The sequence below is a fragment of the Echinococcus granulosus genome (genome assembly GCF_000524195.1).
Source record: "Echinococcus granulosus chromosome Unknown EG_S00188, whole genome shotgun sequence".
NCBI lineage: Eukaryota > Metazoa > Platyhelminthes > Cestoda > Cyclophyllidea > Taeniidae > Echinococcus > Echinococcus granulosus.
Genome location: NW_020170568.1, coordinates 21,376 through 39,632, shown reverse-complemented (window position 1 = coordinate 39,632; position 18,257 = coordinate 21,376). Strand labels below are relative to the sequence as shown.

Genomic DNA, 18,257 nt, shown 5'->3' with positions numbered 1-18,257 from the left:
TTGACTGCTCTTGGTTTTAAAACAAAGCACTAATTTAAACAAAGAATATTTCGCCTATATCTATTTCACAAGCAGCATTAACAAAGAAAGTATATCCTGCATTTTATAATAGGAGGAACTGGTATTGAATCAACTTTGAGCATGGTAGGCTTCACTCTGACATTCCCATATTCGAACACAAAATTGAGAAAATAAACGAAATTCTCCGTTTTAATGAAAGTAATTACTAGCTGTCAAGTTGTTAGTGCAACACTACGTTTGTTTAGATCTTCGTTTTGGTTTCGCGGGTACTAAATGCTCCAACACTATACTTCCGCCGGGTGGAGTGACCTCCGGGCCATGGCACCGGTCCCCTAGCCCTTCTGTACGTTGCCAACGCCTTTTCTATCCCAGTACTATGAAACCACTACAGCTAAGGCAACAGAAAAATGACCAAATAAGCAATTTGGTGATAAAATTAACCCAAGTCCAAACAATTCTTCCGTTTTCAGGACACTTGATTAAGGACCTAGTACAGTTAGTTAGACAATGAAGGGAGCCTAGCAAAGCTTAGTTTATGCGTTTTTTTAAGGGATTCTATTCCAAAAAGGGCTTTCTGGAAGTGGTTGTAAAAAAGCAGGAATCCTCACGATTGATCAATTGAAGTCTCAAATTTGCGAAGTGACGCTAAGTACATTTTGGAGGTTTTTTTGCCAAGCAGCGAGAGAGACAGAGAGAGGTGGGGGTCAGGGTGAAAAGAATAGAGGCAACGATGAGATGAAAGAATTGATGGAACTGGGTGCGTGAGTGTCACCTGGAAGTGGGTTTTGATTTGCACAGAGCTCCGTGCCACACGCCACAACGTGAAATGTATTTTATCACCAAGTTTCCACAATCACTCCTCAAGCGTAAGTGCTATTGAAACCGCTTTATCTCCTACCTACCCATCAATCCATGATGCCTTTATGTTATTTGTTCTATAGAAAAGCTACATGAAAATTCAAATGTTGTGAAAAATGTCGTAAGTTTTCTTTCTCCCTTTTGATATGGCATTTTCTTTCAAATTGGATTGTTTAAGATACTAGGTTAATAAATTTAAATTTATAAAAACTAGTGGGACGAAATAAATTAAGTTAGTCTAGTCCTTTTTCAAAAAACCTGGATCACTCTGTCAAGTTGTTATCTGCTGTAAGTAGGAAACAGGAGGGAACAAGCTTTTAACTTTTAGACCTCTTAGATGAAGTGGTAGTGAAGCCAAATAAGTGGAACTAGTTGATTAGGCATGAGTAGATTAGGGAATGAATTACAACCATTATGTACCTACATTTACTCGTTTTAACTTTCTAAAATGTAAAAATATTTCAGACGATACCGAGATCACCTACTTAATATGCACTTTTGCTTAACAGCAAAAAGACGTTAATTCCGCTTTCAGAATTGGGACAGTTTCTAGCCGATGAGAGTACAACGGATTACAAGAAGCTGAGACAGCAATTTGCTGTAAGTTGTAGTGATTCTTTGCTAAAGTGGATGTTCACAGGCCTTCTAAAGGTTAGTCAAATGTAATCAAACGAGGCATAAACAAGTCCACGTTCTTGCATCATAAGATGGATGAGATAGAGGTGATTTCAAATTCTAATTGTGGGGTCACTTCTGTCTGTGTTGAAACGAAGGCTAACCATAGGCCAGTCTCTTCCTAAATACCCATGAATTTGGAATTTTGGGGAAGTTTTTTGAGGTTTGACGACTTAAAATTACGAATAAATTAGCCCTAGTGAAGACCAAAAATGTGCTATTAACTGTAGAAACTTACTGACGAATCCACTCAGGAGGTGAGAAATGGCAACAAGGCTTCTGTGTGTGGAACTCTCCTTGGAAACGTTGCCAAGAATCGCTATACACATATTCTTCCGTGTAAGTTTATTTTTTCAAACTGTACTTGAACCTTCCTAAAGAAAAACCGGGCACTTTGGCTTTCAGTCATTTTATAAGAAACAATTTTGAGAAAGTAAATGATGTATTCCTTAGGAATGAACCAAAATTTTGCCTTATTTCTAGGACTTCTTAGTGTTTATCTTTATTTTTAGGAAGAGTTTGATCAAAATAGAGGCGTTTCATCTAGAGTCAGATTAAAACATGGTATCTAGGAGACCCAGTATAAAAACAGGTATTCTCTGGATTAGATGGCAGGTTTTCCCACCATCAAAAGGAGATTTGTGTGCTGTGATTTTGAACAAGATGGGCACCTAGTTTATAAATGCTGGAATTGTTAAATCCACCTTCCTACAATCGTACCTTCAGATGACAGATACCGAGTAATTCTGGGACGCACGTGGGACGACTTTCAACGACTCCAAACAGTCCAACCATCCTTGGTGGGTGGAGTAATTTTGCCGCAACTCACAAATTTTGAGATTAATCAGGAATCTTGACCAGCTACCGTTTTTAGCATTCATCGGTTGGTAACTATATAAACGCCAGCTACATCGGGGTCTGCAATACAGACATCAATGGAAAAGTCTTTAGCCAGGAATCTATCGCTAAACCCAGATTTATCACTACTCAGGACCCTTTGGAGAATACTATTGGGGATTTCTGGAAAATGGTCTACGAACAACAAGTTCCCACTATCATCCGACTTTCAGAGTGAGTCACGAAATAAGTACCAAAACACAAAATTGAAATTTACTAATTCACCCATTCCGAGGTTAGACGATTCCAGCGATTAATTAGTTCTATAGGTTATAAAGCGATTGCAACTGACGCAAAGCTTTCACCTAAAAATTGTAGTAGGAATGAAGGAGGACACCCGAGTGTCTTGCTGCCACTGCACCTCTATACCGTCATGCAAATGCAGAAGACCTATTTTCCGGAAGTAGCCTTAACCCTAAATCTTCTTTACGTCCATCTAATTAGCTGTATAGCTCTGAGTGAACTGTTTACCCGTAGATAAGGTAACATCATAAGCTAGTGGCATTCGAAGCAAGGTGGGGCGATATTTATATACTTGTCATGCCTTCGTAAATTGACATGCGGATATGTGCAAACCAGGTTGCGGTACGTAGTGCATGTCACAAGGGGATTTGACAACGCCTGAGTGAATTTCGGAAAAATTAACCTGCTGATGACGGTTTGTATGAAGCTTTCTGTAAGTGGGCTATTTTTGCCACTTAAGTGAAAAAGATTAAACGCGAATTTACCGATTGCAGATAAGGCGATTTAAAGTAGTGATGGACCGAAGTTGCAGAGGATTATAAGACGTCACTGTTTAAAAGGATCCCACATACACCATAGGTTTCCCCCAGGTAGAAAACGCTTAGTTCACTTATTTAACTATGCAAAAGATTCGCAGTTGTTGTTGTCTGCCTTGTCAAAAAAAGGAACTACAAAAATTTTCTCCCGCACTTAAGCGATCAAAATGAACAAATTCTAGAGCATTCATGACTTCATATTCAAGTGATGATGGGAAGAAAATCACTGCTCTACGGTGAGGCACGGTTTAAAAACTCTGATACTATCTAAATAGGACTGAGCTAAGGCAAAGCTGTGGTTATATGTCACAAAAATTGACCATGGTTTGAGACTGAACATTTCATCAGTGTATGACAAAGGAATCCATTGAGACAATTTTGACAATTGGCAGGATTGACTCAAAGAAAATGTTGTTTAGTCTGAGATCGTGTGACAATTAGGCCTTATAATCAAACTAGCTTAGTCGTTCGTTGGCTTTGGAGAAAGGATATCCCGTAAATTTCCATCACTGTGAGAAACAATTTCGTTTTAAGCATAAAAGTGAACCTAATAAACTCTGAGAGAACATAATGCAGCATTCCGAGGCCTCCCAAAAGACAAAAGAAGACATACTTCTGGGGCAGAACATATACTAACGACATACAGAAGGGTTGGGAGGCTACTGTCATAGTCAGGACCCCCAGTGGAGGTACAATGGCAGGGTATTAAAGGCCCCACGAAATGAAAATGGTTAAACTAATAGTCAAAGTATTCTACCGGGTGGAGTGAATTTGCTACTTCAAAATGAGAGCACACCCTGTGCATGCAAAGTTCATTTATTCCCAAGAGGATAATAATATAATTCTAAAAATTTTAGATCATCAGAATACAAGGATGAGGTGCTGAAATACTGGCCGCAGGAAAAAGGCGAAAAGGCCTCCTATGCAACGAATCCTAGCAAAATGTGGGTTAGGTTACTGCACGAGGAGCAAAAACCCGTGTGGATGGAGAGGAGCTTTAAAATCTGGCTCGATGGTCACAAAAATTTGGTGAGCATTTGATGCCAGTATCCAAGGAATTAGGTGTAAAAGGAAAAGCTTTGCTCATTATTACCTTATCTGATACTCTGAACTCCTACTGCTTTCAAGGCAACTTCCACGTATTCCGAAAAAGTTTTCGTAAATTTGTAACATGAAAAGTTCAGTAAGCTTTTCCACTGTCAGTGCCTACAAGGCGTCAAAATATGCACTGCAATATGTAAAAAACCGGGCTCTTGCAGGAAAACGGTTAAAATAAACGTTCTATTTCAATTATCTACTTTCTAAAGAAGATGAAATGCATTTGCTGAGACGAGGAAATAGATGTTAAGTTCAAATATCGTGGATAATGCATGAAAGACACATCCGAGGCAGTTACACTACTCTCCGCCGAAATTGATGAGCATTCATAGTGATAAGTCCCAGGGCGAAACCCATTTTTTAACAAATCACATTGAAAATCGCTTCTTCCTACACTGTTCCCATATCAATCGGCTGGAAAACACTATCTTGAGTGTAGATAGGCAGTATAAGAGGAAATAGTTGCAAAACCTAACGTCCCTGTAAACGTAAAAGCTTTGAAGAAATGCCCATCACTGAAAGGATTATCCTCCTATTAACTAAATATTTAAAAGAACTCCTAAGTTCATTCCATTCTGAATCATATCTTCCGTAATCCTATAATCGCATAGAACTCTGACAACGTACTACTTACCTATTTTAAGTAAAGTGCCCCTAAGAGGCATTCTGATACACATTGCTCCGGGAAAGCGTTCCATCACAGATCCAATACATGATTAAATATTTTGGGGCTCTAAAATATGCTTTTTCTTCTTTAGTCCATGTTTGTGCACCACTTGCAGTACGTAGGGTGGATGACGAATTGCGTCCCGGCCTCTACGAATCTTCTTAAATTCATTGACGATGTTACCAATCCCCTCGTCCCAATCGCGACCACTGCTGGACCGATGGTAGTTCAGTGCAGGTCAGAGTGAATTTCACTGCTTGAAAAAGGGAAAGGCATGTATTAAGATGTCATTTAATACTCCCAAGGCACAGTAGTAATGCTGTTAAAGGAAGGAAAGCCAATTGATCCACATAGCATTGTATTATTTCTTTCATTTAGACATAATCTACATTAGTGCTATTCAAACTCCATTAATGTTGGCATAATCTCTGCAGCCACTTGAGTTATTAGGTCAAGCTTTGTTAAGGTTTTTAAAGCCACTTAAAGTAGTTGTTTGTAGAGGAGGTATTGGTAGGAACGGTTTCTTCGTGGCCGCCTCCCTAATAAAAGAGAACATCGAAATGGGCATAAAGGGCGTGGATATATACAATACTATCAAACAGCTGCGCAACTACCAGATGGCACTTGTGAATTCCGTGGTGAGTGCATGCAGTCTATTTCTAACAGGTCTCAGATTGTGAGAGTGAGGTATTTGGCAAGTGAAGTTCTGTATCTTGAATCCTGAATATAAATTAAAAAAAAAAAACTGTGTGGCATTGTTAGAGTTGAAAACATCTAGTGTGGGTGATCTTAGTGTTCAAGGGCTATTCAAAGTATCATAAGCATTGATTGTGAATGTGAGTCGGGTTAGTCATTGTGCTTCTTACTTAACCAAGTTCAAAGAAGGCACAAAAGAACAACCGCCAAAAGATAGCCTAGTCAAATCTAACCCAACATTTTTGTAGTACACAGGTCTTATCCGTCTAGTGCCCTTCAGTGACCTCTCAAAATGACGCAAAATCTCGTAATGATTTGTTTTTTAGGATTACTACATAGAACTCCATAATTTTGCCCTTCAAGCCTACCTACAAGCAAAAGGGGGCGGATGCAAATACTTGGAGTACAAAGAATTCGACTAATCTTCTCATTTAAAAGAAAATAAAGGGAAAATATTTCCTGCTTTGATTTTATTCCGAGAAACATCTATGAGAAATTTATTTTTTGCATCGTATCCTAGCTAAATGGGGCATCTCACTATCGCCGACCAAAAGCACAATTGTCTTACCAAAGCTGAGATACTAAGAGAATTTTCTCCTCACAAATCAGTCAAATTTCTCATAAAGTAGGTGAACTGAGTTTAAAGATAAGGAGTAAGAAATTTGCGTGGCTTTACCGATGTGGAATCGACGCCTTGTACAAACCAAGTCAGATATTACACCTGCATTGCATACGAGGTATCACACCATTGGGAGTAGACGCTGCGATACCGCCTCCCACCTAGGCATCTGGTCTTCTGTTTTCGCAGATTTTCTTGGCCAACACTTTGGAATTCACTTTAGAAAGTGACAATGCTTCAAAACCTTAAAGCACTGGCTTCAAAGCCAAGAAACTTCCTCGAAATTGATCTGACACATGAATAACTATGCTGGAGGTTCCTACTTGGAAAACGTTTTCAAACTACAATACTTCGTTCAAGCAATGATTGAGAAAATCAACGTGAAGTGCCTCGACTTTCAAAGCATTGACGCGGAGTGCGCGTACATCTCTCCAAATAGTCGTGAAGATGGATTGCAGAGGGAGGCAGCCAAACCGACATCATGCACTTCGACAAATCATAGGCGGCGACACCAAAAAACTTTAGCTCACTTTGCTTAAGTGCCTACATGATTTAATGTCAAAAAAATCTTGCTAAATACCGATGCACCATTCTTAAATCCCCCTTCTCAAGTAATTCTGGAATACTGCTTGTTTACTTTTCCACAGATAATCTCACTTTAAAGCAGTCGAATTTCTCCACCGTTAAACCCATGATTGATCAAATCAGCTCTGTGGGAGGGCCGTTGAGATTCCATTTAAAAGTTTGACAATAACTGCTATGATCTAGAACAGGCGGCATTCGGGGGCCCACAAGTTACGCCTAACCGCACTCAGGCTAAGGTAATAGCACAACTCTAGCAAGTGGATTCCACAAACATTAAAGTACTTTCTCTATAGCGATTTTACGTTTGAATATTAAATTTATCAAATGGGAGACAAATAAACTAAGACACCGGTAGGTTTGTATGTGCTTTTTGGTTCACCTAAGGGACTAAAAACTTTGCATTCCCTAGCTTTAAGCCTCACAAAGGACCAATCTCTCAATCGCTTTCATAAAGGAAATTGAAGTGATTATTTACAAAATAATAGGACACAAAGTAGGAATTATCATACAAGAAGTAAAAGGCGTTTTTTAATTTAGACGCTCCATTGCCAGTCAATGGGTCCATAGCCCTCCTGCCTAGTTCTTAATAATCGCGCTTTGGAGATGAGAAGATGGATATTTCGAAAGTGCATACTCATTCTTGCTGCGGTCAGTCCCAACCACGTATCATCTATGTGGTAGGGTTTGGTGAAGAGCATACCCAAAGCCAATCTTTGGACATTTGAGTAGCTCATAAGAACGTATACACCAAAGGGATAGGGTGGATGCTCAGGCCATGGCACCTCCGACTTTGAAACACCCCATTTATCAAAACCACGTTTGTCATATCGATAAACGCGTCCTTGTAGAACCATAATCCCGTGAAATAAATAGGCCTTCTTTTCCGGCGACAATTTATGCAAAGCTTTGGCCAGGTCTCTATCTGAAAACGGCCCATCATCATCCAGAAATAGGACAATCGGTCGGTTTCTTTGACAAAACGTAGCAACCCAGATATACGAGTACTGCATTTTCATCGTGAGATTAAAGTAATTGTCTTCGTATTCACCCACTATAAGATCATCATTGTTTACCAGCTCTTCCTCCAGCCGTTGCAAAATTTCATTGGCACTTTCTCCATCAGGGTTGAGACGAAAGGTCCTGCCGCCACGATGAAGGACGTTTTGTTGACTAACTCGAAGACCGACGGAAAATACTATGCCAATCCGTTGACCTAGGTGAAGGCGTCCCCAATCTGCTGATTTGGTTCTATATATTCGACGGAAATTTTCACGTCTCTGAAAGTTTGTTGCACCGGATTTGACCACCACCACGACATCGTAGTCTTGACTTGCCGGATAATCAGGATGACAAACCGATTTACTAACCACGCTGTATCGAAATACCACGTTGTTTATTGGAGCCTACACAAAAAAGGCATACAATGGACACTTCCGTACTTCCAATTGTTTAGACAATCAAATCAATTCATATCAATGCACATTCTGAGTGGTAGCTATGATGATCTCGTGCATGCGCTTCAATAAACTCTCTTCTTTATAACCCTCCCATAGCGCTTATTTTGAGTGGCGATTCTTAACTGGTTCATCAGCTATTTCAGCTGCGTAAGCAGAGTAATGCACTATTAGAATATGACTAACTGCTTAGTCAAAACTAACCTCTTCGATGGGCCTGCCTTGCAGCAATCGATTGACAGTATCGCTGACATTGATCGCCTGAGGGTAGGTTCTGAAAACTTGGGGATGTATAGGTAGTCGCCACAAATGGTCACGAATGCCTTTCAAGTCCTCGAATCGCAGAGGCACGCCTTTTGGACACTCTTTAAGAACGAATTGATCCGGAACTGTGAACTTAGGCGCGTTGATGGAGTTAACTTGATAACCCAGTGTGACTGCATAACCCGATCCGTATTTTCGCAATTTCATGGGCCAACTAACGGGCCCACTGAGTTTCCGTTGATGTTTTGCAGTATCAGTATCTTGCGTTTTCGGAGGTGAGATTTTTAAGCATATGAAGAAGACGCTGAGGCAAAACATCCCCCAAAATATGGCGCTTTTCCGATGGACCACTTTTGAAGCACTATAAAAACGGCGACTCATTCAAAGCCCTTATACACACACAAGCATGCATATAAATATAACCGTGCAAACACTTGGTTGATATCTTCACTACCAACTTCACCTGGATTGGTTGCATGATTCTGTTAGAGGGCACCTTTGAAACCGCTCACGCTGGCATGTGCCTTGTTAGCGGTGCAATCAATATAAACGCACGAAGGTTATTATTACAAAAAAAAGGCCAAAAAGCAGTTTGTTCTTATTTAAATTAATTAATACGAAGAAATTTTACCACAATTAAGTGGTAATAAAATTTGCTTTCATGGAGGTATGAGTGGATCCCGCGTAAATCCAAGTTTAAAATATTCATTAACGTAATTAACTTTTCCTATCCATGACTTAGTATGTACAAGTGTTCTTTACGAAAAAGAGATTTTTCATGTCGACAAAGGACTAAAAAATTTGGTCACAATGTCGCCTCTCGCGTGCTTTGGCTAGAGTAGTAAACACCTGGACTAGTTATATTCCCGCATCTCTGTGGCGCTTTTATTGGCTGTTACTCACTTATAGTTCTTAGGCCATTCAAGGTGCAACGACGTGATCAGTGACCAATCAAGGAGGCCTCAGAGGGAGCGCTGTGGAATTTCCTATAGGGTTCGAGGCAAAGCATGGGACAGAATAGCACTTTTAACCTGATAATCAAGAAACAAGGGTGTCAGACCGTCATCCCTATTGACCGACGCATGTGAGCACGCAAGGGGGAGCAGAATGAACGCGTGAGAGCCTGACAGCTGGGTAGTGGAGACCCCCCGCACCTGATTTGCACGGCCGTCTTTGTCACGCGCGTCCAAAGGGCATCGAAACTCGATCCCACCCAATCAGAAGGGACCGAGAGAGGCTCTACTCCCTACTGGTCAAGGGTTGGGCGTTAGCTGGACCTCTCTAGACAATCGAATAAAAAACCCTTTATGGGGTTGTAGCCATCTCCAATGATGCAAGTTTGTAAACAACAGTTCCCACTCTATTTAAAATTACACACTTCAAAATAACTAGAACTAAAATAGATTATGAGGAGTTCTTTTGCCAAGCATGGTAAATGAACATAAAAGAACTGTGAGGGCCAAGGTACCAGGCAACATTGTTTGCTTCATTCCACACATTTTAAGTGCCTCTTGATCAGACAGTAATCGAATTTATAGCAATTTCAACCGTGCGTAATCACTGCCACTTAATAATTTGCTCCACCTCCACTGGGTCGGACGATTCAGCACAGTACTTGGTGGATTCCTATAACAAGTGAAGCCTTGCAGGAACAGCTAACGCAAAAGGGAAAACAAGCGGGCACAGCAACAAAGGTAGAGCTATTCTTATTTGCTATCTTAGGCAAAAAGAGCAAAAAATGAACGTCAGACCTGTATTTATGAGGCAAAAGAGAATAACGGGGAGCAGGACACTCACGTTGACTGAACTAAGGCAATGCGATTCGAGTTTGTCTCTTCTACGAATCAAAATCGCCGCAGCTTAGATAATGGTTGATTAAGGCAGAGAGAAACCAAGGTCAAGAAAGTAAACGGCGCTGCCTCTATGTGAATAAAACATGTGTGAAGCCAATTTTGTTTACACACAAATGTCACAACCAAATATGGCCATTATGTCTTGGGCAGAGCCAATCAACACGCTGCCAATATAGTCAGCCGTTGAACCAATCAGATTCTGTCTGCTCGTGAGGGCAGCTGTGCGTCATTGTTTAGCCGTGTCTGGTCGCCCGCTTGCCTCCAGCACCTCTTTAGCAAGGGGACCGCTTACATTGGCTGTTTTCGCTGCACTCATCCACACGGTCGGTCCGGGCGCCGTGCCGCAGGTTGAAATGAAAATAACCCGGTTTGAAGCCGCAGAGGGTGACTGGCTCCTCGTGGAATGATAAATGGTTTTTGGGGCGTGTGACAATAAAATAACGTATTGTTTAGACATGGTTAGCGCTGCATGCTTTCGCTGATGAATCACACAGGGGTAAGTGCATTACGTTTAGTAAGGACACTGAGAAAAAGGGCGTATGAGAACATTTCACGCGTCAGTGTAATCATTGGAGCAAGGTTAAGAACGCATTTACGAGAAAATTTATAAAGAGTAAGTGTGTATTAGATTTATAATGCCCGTTTGTTTGAATGTACCTTTTTATTTGGGCAGCGGTCAACATAAGGCACCTCGTGACTGTGCGGACACTGAACCATCACAAGTTTGATTGCCTGTACACATTTACAGGTACCACCATTTAGTTGTAGCATTTTCTGCAAAATAGTTTAATTGTAGCAGAGCAATAAATGACACGTAAATTGCAAGTGAGATTGATTTACACGGACTGTGAAATTCGAAGCAGAGGGTAATGCGGAGGGCGATAACCAAACCTCTCCTCACTCCCTTCAAATTTCATTTCATAATGCAGTGGAATCATTTTATGCAATTTTTCTGCCTGCATTTACAGTTGAATGTGGATGCATTCTAGGCGGATTATCATCCAGCACTCCAGCTGGTCAAGCAACCTCATTAATGGGAGCAACACAAGCACTCTCCAGACACCTGTTTCATGGGGATGTACATTCTGGGCGTGTTTCAGGCTCTAAACTAGGATGCATAGGCTTTGAGGGAATAATATCTCTATCGGTCCAGAGCCATCTTCAAATAAAAACGTTTAAGGAGGTGCAACATCAAGTCTACAAGGGCAAAAGGGCAGTAAATTCAATGGATCCTGAGGTAAGCGAAGTGAATTCCACCTATTTTTGAAGATTTATTACAGCGAACACTCATTTCAAGTAAAGAAAAAAGTGGCGAGAAAGGTCAAGGGCATCATTAAAAGGGGAAAAATTTCGCAAATTTTCTTAGAATAGTAGTTAAGTATAGTAGCTTAGCTCAACATCCATCACATCGCTCCTACATAGTGGGCTATAGAATGAGCTCAAAAGTCTTAGTGAAGGTCTCTTCGCTAGCCAAATATGCCCTTCTCCTTTGGCAGCCAAACATCCAAGTCATTGTATGAACTTTAGCCGGTTAGCAGTAGTAAGACACATAACTTGACCCTTTATCACAAGAATTTTTTTTGTCAGTAATACAGTAAAACACACCTCCGATTCAGGGCAATCAAAAAGGTTGTTTGCGATTCGGATTAAACCCTCTCTTCAGGAATTACTCTCATACCTTTAGCATTACTCCATTCTATGCCATAAAATTCCCAAGTGAGAGTGTAAGTTGGAAGTTGGGCACAATTTGATTCTGAGCTATTCAATATCATAGGTGTCGCTGAATTTGATTACTGGCGGAGACTTCTCAGCCCTCCGATTCCATGTGAGCCTCACAGTGAGTCCGCGACGTTAAAGTTGGATCTTGATATGGCCATAACTCGGAAAGTCAACAAAACGAATCATTCTTTAAATAAATGCTCGTCATTTTAAAACAAACAATTCTCTCAGCAGTTTCCAGCTACATAGCTCTTTATTAGTATCTAAGGCACTAACTGACCACAATTTTTGCAAAGCAAATAGGACGCAGACATTACTTTGTATAAGAAGGAGTTCTGATACCTTTGTTTGTGCAACCGGTAGGAAATGTCTAAAGGAGGGGGGAAACACTTCAAATATTGCAAATCCACGTTTTCATCATAGCCACGTTTTCTAGTCCCTGGGCACCACCGCTACAGAAACAGCACTTATGTTATCCGATTCTTCAGTGGATTCGTGGTTAATCTACTGGAACTGTCTCGTCCTCCAACCAACTGTACCGTCAGTTTTGATTCCTCAACCACATAGTTTGGTTTGGGTGAACCCGACCTGTTTCGGGCTTGTCAACTCAGTGAATCCCGTTTCATTCCACTCCAAAGCTGCGGACACTGGCTTCTTATAAAGTTGGCTGCATAGAATTTGCGCAAGCATTCCAAAACGTCCCCACCAGCGTACAATTTTTGGGTCGACGCGTGAATTACCGTCCTGATTAATTAAGAAACTCACTTCCTCCTACATCAGCCAGAAAGGAAAATTCTTGCAGGTTGCTAAGGTGATAGATACAGCATAAATTAACCGACGATAATGCATTTGAAAGACTGTCAGGCCTTCACCTCTTTCGCGCTACGGAAATGTCCCGTCTGTTGATTAGTGAATCAAGGATTCCCTTTGAGATTCCAAGTCAAGTCCAAACCGGTGCTGATTAGCTAGAAACTAATGAAATTACTATTCAAGTGCTTTTAAGTATTGTGTCACCTTACTGTCTCATTTTTGTTGCCAAACACAATTAAGGTGTACATTCCAACCCTGAGTATTGGGTCAAGTATGGTCAAGATATGTTGTCATATTGCCACCTACTTTCTCTTCCTTACAATGAATAGTCTACATAGTAATTTAAAGGTTTCATTTTGTACCCCTTCGGGGACTGTTACGGCTGGCTCGTGGACGTTTCATTACAGCACCGATTACGTTGTGATGAGTGAAGTTAGAAGTATATAAAGGAGAGTAAAGACGGGATTCTTAAAAGGGGAAGTGGGGCTATGTAATAAGTAGGCCGTTTTTGACTCAAATTTGGTAAAGGATTGGCATAGATGAACCCTTAGTGTATAATCTCCGGGTGAGCTGGTGTGAGTCCAACCAGTGGCCCCAATCCCCTCTGTATGTCGACGGTGCATATTCCGCGCAAGCGCTGTGTCTTCTTTTGTCTTTAGAGGAGTCTAGAAGTACTACATTTAGGTGAAAATGTAAATGAAAGGAGTGCCTGCAAATTTTGATATAAGGCACGCGCCTTTTCCCGCCTTTAATTTACCCAACTCTTCCAGATAATTCCTTTTCCAAAAATTCAAACCATTCCCTCATTGTGCAACAATTTATTCATACTTTTTAAATCTAAATAATGTGACAAATCGCATCGGCTATTGTGCATAAGTATGGGGAAGATATCCCTTAATAAGCACCTACATGAAAACCCATGATGGAACGGAGGGCAGGTTGTGTTTCATTTTTGTTAGAATCAGCCTCCAATCAAAAATTTCCCTAGCCGGCCGCATAGTTAGGTCCAGTTTGAATGCCACCACACCGATCCATGCATCTTCCACGGGGAATTTCTGCGTGAAGAGCATTGCCAAAGCAAGTCGTTCCACATGCGCAAAACTAGCCAGAAGGAAATAACCCACAGCGTAGGTCTGGTACGCTGGCCAGGGCACCTCGGTCTTTAGGACGTTCCATTTGGGAATACTAACACCGTCCTCAAAGCGGAAGACACCAGTATTGGTGTAAATTCGTCCATGCAGAAAGGTGGACCTCGTGTGTCGAGGCAGAGAACGCACAACACGAGCTAGATGCTTCACCGAAAAGGGCATATCATCATCTACAAAGAGCATGGTGGGTCTGCTGCGTCGACAGAAAGTGGCAGCCCATGTGAAGGAATAGTGGCTTTTGGTGGTGAGATTGAAGTAGGTGTCCTCATAATCTCCCACAATAAGGTCATCATACTTTAACTTTTCCTCTTCAAACTGAACCGTGATACGACGCAAATCGTTTGGATTGAGAAAATTGCCTCCGCTACTGGTTAGTTGCACTTGATGCTTGCCACGTTGGAAGATGTTGTCTTGCTGACTTCTAGGAATGCCGACAGAGAAGACGAGACCAATTCGTAAGCCTAGCAGTAGTCGACCATTGGTGTTGGTGTAGGGATGGTAAATTCGTCGAAACTCCTGCCTTTGCTGAGAGTTGGCAATGCTCGACTTAACCACCACCACTATGTTGTATCTGTGACTGGATGGAATTTGTGGATGACACACCTCTTTGCTCAGAACCAGGTACCGAAATCGAGGGCCGTTGATTGGTGCCTGAATTAGGAGAATGATAGAAATATTCAACAGGTGCTTGATGTTTAAGATCCGGACACGTTCAGCGAAGGTATTTTTCTAAAACAATCATGGTATTTTGCAATATTTCCATGAATCATTGGTGGTATATGCTTAGATGAGCACTTAACCATGCGCCACTTTATTCTCTCTCTTCCGGTTGCATCTATAACCTCCCTGTCATGCTGTGTGTTACCACCAAACCTTCTTCCGAAGAGTTGAGGCTCTACATTGTTGGCAGCAGCAAATGAACTTGGACCTTAGTGACAAAAATCCCCACTTCCTTGGCAATTTAGTAAATGTAAGCATCACAAAAATGACATTCACCTGTGATGACTGAGCCAGTGACGACCCATAGCGGAGAGACTATTTAAGCCACGTCATCTTTTCGGCAGTCACCCCTATCACGTGATTTGCCGGCAAGCAGTTAATAGTCGGAGGAATGCTGAGTTTTAACGATGGAAAAGGTTCACTATGTATAAAACTACAGTACTGAATAAATATAGGTAGACAATTTGAGCACTTTGATCTTAAGAGTGTATTTAATTAAACCGGCTCTTGAGTCTCCGCATTTGATACCTCCATCTCGGATGTGCTTGTAGCCTAGCAGTTTTACAAGAAGAGCCGAAATCTCATTTAAGAACGCCTTCCTACAAGAAGTCGTGGGTTATTTTATTTTATCCCGAAAAAGCAGTGAAGCATTTTTGATCTTGAAGATGGAGAAAGTGGCGTGATCGAATGCGACTTTCCATGTCAGTGGACTGCTATCCATTCTCTGCAGATTCTGATTCCTTCGCTCTGAGGAAACGTCTAATCAGAGCGGTTTGCCGAATCCTCTCACAGAGTCACTTCAAAGGTCCACGCTAATTCACCATCGTGGCTGTTAGTCTCCTAGTCAAACTAACATGTACATTTAATTTTGATGTACTTCAACATGCCAGCTGACTGTTTAAATCCCGGTTATGGTAACGGGTTACTTTGGACTGTGCCATTGTATCTCTGCCAGGCGGCCTGGCCTCTGGGACATGTCAGTAGCCCCGTGCCCTACTTTTATTCACGATACGTATTCTGCCCTAGCACTATGTCTCCTCTCGTCTTTAGAAAAGTCTCGAGGATTTATAATACTATCTTTGCCCTACTATCACTAATGTAGGGAACGCATTGTGAAGGTGATTTCTTCATGAATATCAGCAACTGACATTGTGACTACTTCGAAGTTTGAGTAGCGGTATACTCAAAGTCAGGAGATACCTTACTACCTGTGCCACCTTTCGCTTCACTACCCATTACTGGGTTCTTGGCTGAGACTGTTAATCAGACACTTCCTTGGGAAATGTTGGAAGAAGAGTCCTGAAAAATATCTTTAAGGACACTTAGAATGGCTGAGAAACGCAATTAACTGGTCAAGCAAAATTTTGTCCTTTTAAAGCTAGATGGTGTATTTTTATGCCTAATTGTCATTTTGTAACACGAGAGCATCCTGTGTGACAAAAAAGCAGCATAATGAGTGCAAATGGAACCGTATTTTTTCCTAGTCAAGTCTCAGAGTTGGAGGACTCATAAACTGATTCGAATGAACATGTAGACGAATAAGTTTGACTAAAGGCAGCGAATCTTAGTAAAAACTGCTCACCTCAGGAATGGGTTCTCTACGCAGAAGCCGATCGACGATGCTGGAGGTATTGAAGGCCTGGGGGTACACCAACTGAACTTTTGGATCAAAGTCGGGCTTCCATCTTTTGTCAGAGATATTCACAAGATCCTCGTAGGTCAGTTGCACCGACTTGGTGCCCTCTTTGAGGACTAGTGTGTCCAGAATAGTAAATTTCGTTAGGTTACTAGCGATGGAGTTGACATCGAATTCTAATAGCAAATCGTGGGGCGGTTCAGAGTTGCGTAAGGTCAGAGGCCAATACGTCTCAGTGGTGAGGGATAAAAACCAGCAGAAGTCTGTTGCGTACTTGTAGAAGACAAGAGTGAATGCAAGTATGCAGATGTAGTGGAAAATTTCGGCGAGATTTTTACACAAGGCGCCATATCTTCCCATTGTCGACCCTGAAGTTTGTGGAGACGCCAGACTTATATTTGAACAACCAGTCATGTGTGCAGGCATGTGCTGAGGTGGAATCAACGAGGCCCATTGGTCAGCGACATCTCAAAGCAAGAATTACAATCGGATGTTTCGATCCCAACATTTTCGCTTGTCACTATTGGTTGAGGCTGGAGGAGGTACGGAAAGCACGAGTTAGCGTCGTCTAGACGAAGGAGTTAGGGAGCGAAACCTTGCTCATGCAAACGAGAAAACAGGAGCATGACAATAACTTCAATGCTAAAATAAAGATGGGTAATGTTGAGTAGTTAGAGAATTCCAGATGAGCGCAGTTGTCGACCGGGAAAATAAAGGCAAATTGTTAAGATTGGTCAGACGGAAAGGTGAGAAAAATGTGAGTAACTGTTGAGCGATTTCTTTGTAGTCCAAAGTAAGTAGGCCAAAGTAATTAAACACTTGAATTTTGTATCATAGCAACAAACGTATATTTCTACTTCAAAGGCTAGGCTAAAATTGTAGTGCCGCAAGACTTCCCTGAGGGTGAAAGGAGACACAATACCTGAGCAGAATATCCATTTTCGACATGCAGAAGGGGTTGGGGCTAATGGCTAGGGCTTTACCAAAATTGAGAGTTAACAAATAGCGCACGTGACACGTGGCCCTTCTTCACATTTGAGATAAGGTGATACATTAACTGACACCATGTGAAAAAAGTATATCCAAATTATTACATTAAAATAGGTGGCACAACGAGCTGGAGGCGTTGATGCTTGTCTGTGGTGTAGCTGGAATGACCCTTTCGAGATTCCCACATCGCCGTGACCCCTTCTTCCCTTACTGTTTTCACTAGACAGGCATTCGAATCTTGGGTGGATGGAAAAGGAAAATGGTTCATGTTAGCTAAATCTTTAACGAAGGTAGGGTTGGTGAAAGCGAACTAATCATGTGTGAGTCTGGCGGTCACTTAAATGCACTCTGGAAACGAATGTATTTTCCGAGACCGTGCTTAATTCACTCAAAACAGGCGAGACGGGAAACGGTGTGGATTATTAGTGCCCCAGAATACGCCGTGAAGTCACGTCAACACCTGTCATCAAGTTGATAGACATGCCACTAGTGGCGAGTGGAGAGGAGAATAAAAGTTTTGCAGAGAGTGAGATCATGCCATATTCCAATGTGGTTTTCATTAATCTTCCTGTGGCTTGTTCTGAGGAGATAAGATGATGATGGAGAGGGATTAAAATGGAATATTAGGAAAGTGCAGAAATGGTCTGCATCCCTGCCGTTTTTTGAGCACCTGATAGGATCGCCTTCTTCCAGTTTCACTTAAGGCTCCAGAGAAGCCTAAATATATGCAGATTGAGGAATGAGGTTGACCACAGACGAATTCTTGAG

General features: G+C 41.6%; 3 protein-coding genes across 3 annotated transcripts; 1 reads left to right on the top strand and 2 right to left on the bottom strand. All coding sequences in view use genetic code 11, as the record gives it.

Annotated features, from left to right (window-relative positions):
• Positions 1 to 768: 768 nt before the first annotated feature.
• On the top strand, positions 769 to 6,113 carry EGR_10082 (Receptor-type tyrosine-protein phosphatase beta; the record flags this gene model as incomplete). Its single annotated transcript, XM_024499331.1, has 10 exons — positions 769 to 782; positions 820 to 887; positions 1,415 to 1,479; positions 1,785 to 1,893; positions 2,281 to 2,354; positions 2,429 to 2,625; positions 4,088 to 4,259; positions 5,087 to 5,232; positions 5,495 to 5,633; positions 6,018 to 6,113. The coding sequence occupies 10 exons, from the start codon at positions 769 to 771 to the stop codon at positions 6,111 to 6,113; spliced, it is 1,080 nt and encodes a 359-aa protein (XP_024346257.1).
• A 1,315-nt stretch (positions 6,114 to 7,428) lies between these two features.
• EGR_10081 (UDP-GlcNAc:betaGal beta-1,3-N-acetylglucosaminyltransferase) lies at positions 7,429 to 8,931 on the bottom strand (the record flags this gene model as incomplete). The annotated part of the gene is made up of 2 exons (XM_024499330.1): positions 7,429 to 8,298; positions 8,554 to 8,931. The coding sequence occupies 2 exons, from the start codon at positions 8,929 to 8,931 to the stop codon at positions 7,429 to 7,431; spliced, it is 1,248 nt and encodes a 415-aa protein (XP_024346256.1).
• Positions 8,932 to 13,900: 4,969 nt separating this feature from the next.
• Positions 13,901 to 16,859, bottom strand: EGR_10080 (UDP-GlcNAc:betaGal beta-1,3-N-acetylglucosaminyltransferase; the record flags this gene model as incomplete). Its single annotated transcript, XM_024499329.1, has 2 exons — positions 13,901 to 14,794; positions 16,446 to 16,859. 2 exons carry the CDS (start codon positions 16,857 to 16,859, stop codon positions 13,901 to 13,903), a joined length of 1,308 nt encoding a protein of 435 aa, XP_024346255.1.
• Positions 16,860 to 18,257: the final 1,398 nt, after the last annotated feature.